General features: G+C 56.3%; 1 protein-coding gene across 1 annotated transcript; it reads left to right on the top strand.

Moving 5' to 3' along the window:
• Positions 1–97: 97 nt before the first annotated feature.
• On the top strand, positions 98–1,271 carry J7T55_008967 (uncharacterized protein; the record flags this gene model as incomplete). Its single annotated transcript, XM_053136387.1, has 2 exons — positions 98–343; positions 423–1,271. The coding sequence occupies 2 exons, from the start codon at positions 98–100 to the stop codon at positions 1,269–1,271; spliced, it is 1,095 nt and encodes a 364-aa protein (XP_052986036.1).
• Between the last annotated feature and the right edge of the window lie 619 nt (positions 1,272–1,890).

The following is a 1,890-nucleotide window of genomic DNA, read 5'->3' as shown; positions in this document are numbered from 1 at the left end:
GTACGCTCAACATACAAAGACTTCCAAGCCTTCGCCCGCTGAGTCCGTCTTGGGCGCGGGTGATTCTGCGAGCTCTGTAGGGCTCACGCGCGCGCAAATGCAACTCGTCGTTGTGCACGACCATCGCCAGCGACCCATGCCTTTCGTCGACGAGGACCAGCTGCACAAAACAGCCCAGCACCTCAACTTCTCCGAGGCAGAGATGCAAAATCGTGCCGCCATCGAGCGGCCGGTTCAGTCGGGCCTCCTCCTCCCGAAAAATGTCTTCGCCTCGCTCGCGGCGCGCCACGGTTCTGATGAGATATTAGACGTCATCTGCAAGACACACCCCGACATCAACGTGGTTGCGCCGTCGTTGCCAGAAACACCACATTAACGCCCCCGACAAAGTGCTCACAGACGCTGCTAAGCTACATTACGAGGCAGTCAACGACCTCACCGGCCTAGACGTCGTCGCCGCGCACGAATTCGCACGCCTGGGCACACTCACCACGCTCGGACATTATCCCGAGAAGCCGCTGCCCGACGTCCCATCTCGTCCGCAAGCGCGAGCTGCCTGGTTGTGTCGGGAGGCGTGTCAGTACGAGGCAGTCGTATCGGGGTACAAGTCGCGGCACATACAGATGCAGGCCCACAGCTTCGACTGGCTTGGCGACTATCTGGACACCGCGCGGGACCGGCTGGTAGAGCAGTTCGGGGGTGCCGGGCGGTCAGGGTTTGAGGTCGAATTCAGGGAGCCCCAGCTGCGAGTCGCCGTTGAGCCTGGCTCAAAGAAAACGCAGGCGACGTGCTTGTCTGGGAGGGTCGATATAGTGTGGTACAACCACAGCATGGCGGTGTTGTCACAGGACGACGAAGTGAATAAAACATTTCCGAAGTGGATGCGAAAGAAGAAGGTAAGGAAGAGCGCCGCCACCGCCAGGCCCGGAGACGGGGAGGTCATCTCCATTTGGGAGATCAAGCTGGTCGCGAAGCTCTTACTCGAGCACGCCGTGCAGGCGTGCATCTATGCCCACCTATGGGCCCTTCAAAGGCAGCGGGGCCAGCAGGGCGACGTGTCGCCGCTGCCACATATCATCTTGTTCAATGTACGCGATGGCGAAAGTTGGGAAATCGTGCCGAAAAGTGGGGCGATGAGCTTGAGGAATGTTGTGGAGGAGGTGTTGAGGGCCAAGTACTCGACCAGAGGCACATCAACGACAGATGATTTTTTGAGAAAGAGTGCAAAGACGAATGCAGAGGTGGAGGGATATTGGAAAGGTAGTCAATAGAGTCCCCGGATGCCGCGCTCAAGAAAGTCAGGCAAGATAGAAGACAGCGCAGATGTCATGCTATGACAGATTATTTCGTGTAGACTAATTGTAAAATGCTCCCATACTATCCGCTTACACCGAAAAGATTGAAGAACCCGTTCTCATTGTCGCGGTCCAGCTCAAACTATCCCATCAGGCTGCTTGTCAAGGTCGTGGCACTCGTCTTTTCGACGCCGCGCACTACCATACACATGTGGCTGCACTCCATGACGACCGCGACGCCTTGTGGCGCCAATAGCTCCATGATAGCCGTGGCAATCTCCTTAGTGAGACGCTCCTGGATCTGCAGACGACGGGAGAATATTTCAGCGATTCGTGCGAGCTTAGAGAGGCCGATGATAGTGCCAGAAGGGACATAGCCGATGTGCATCTAAAACTGGTGGTTGAGCTTTCATCCTCACATAACCAACATGGCAGTCGTGCTGAGGAAGGGAGGTGCTTGCCTTGCCGGTAAAGGGCACCAGGTTTTGTTCGCAGAGACTGATCATCTCAATGTCATTGACAATGACGATTCCGTCGTGTCCCTCGGAGAAGAGCGCATTGTTCACAACCTCTTGGACGCTGACCTGGTAGCCCT

Source organism: Diaporthe amygdali (assembly GCF_026229845.1).
Source record: "Diaporthe amygdali strain CAA958 chromosome Unknown NODE_161_length_1890_cov_134_592940, whole genome shotgun sequence".
Classification (NCBI taxonomy): domain Eukaryota; kingdom Fungi; phylum Ascomycota; class Sordariomycetes; order Diaporthales; family Diaporthaceae; genus Diaporthe; species Diaporthe amygdali.
Note: the sequence above shows the minus strand (reverse complement) of the source record. Positions and strands in the feature narration are given on the sequence as shown.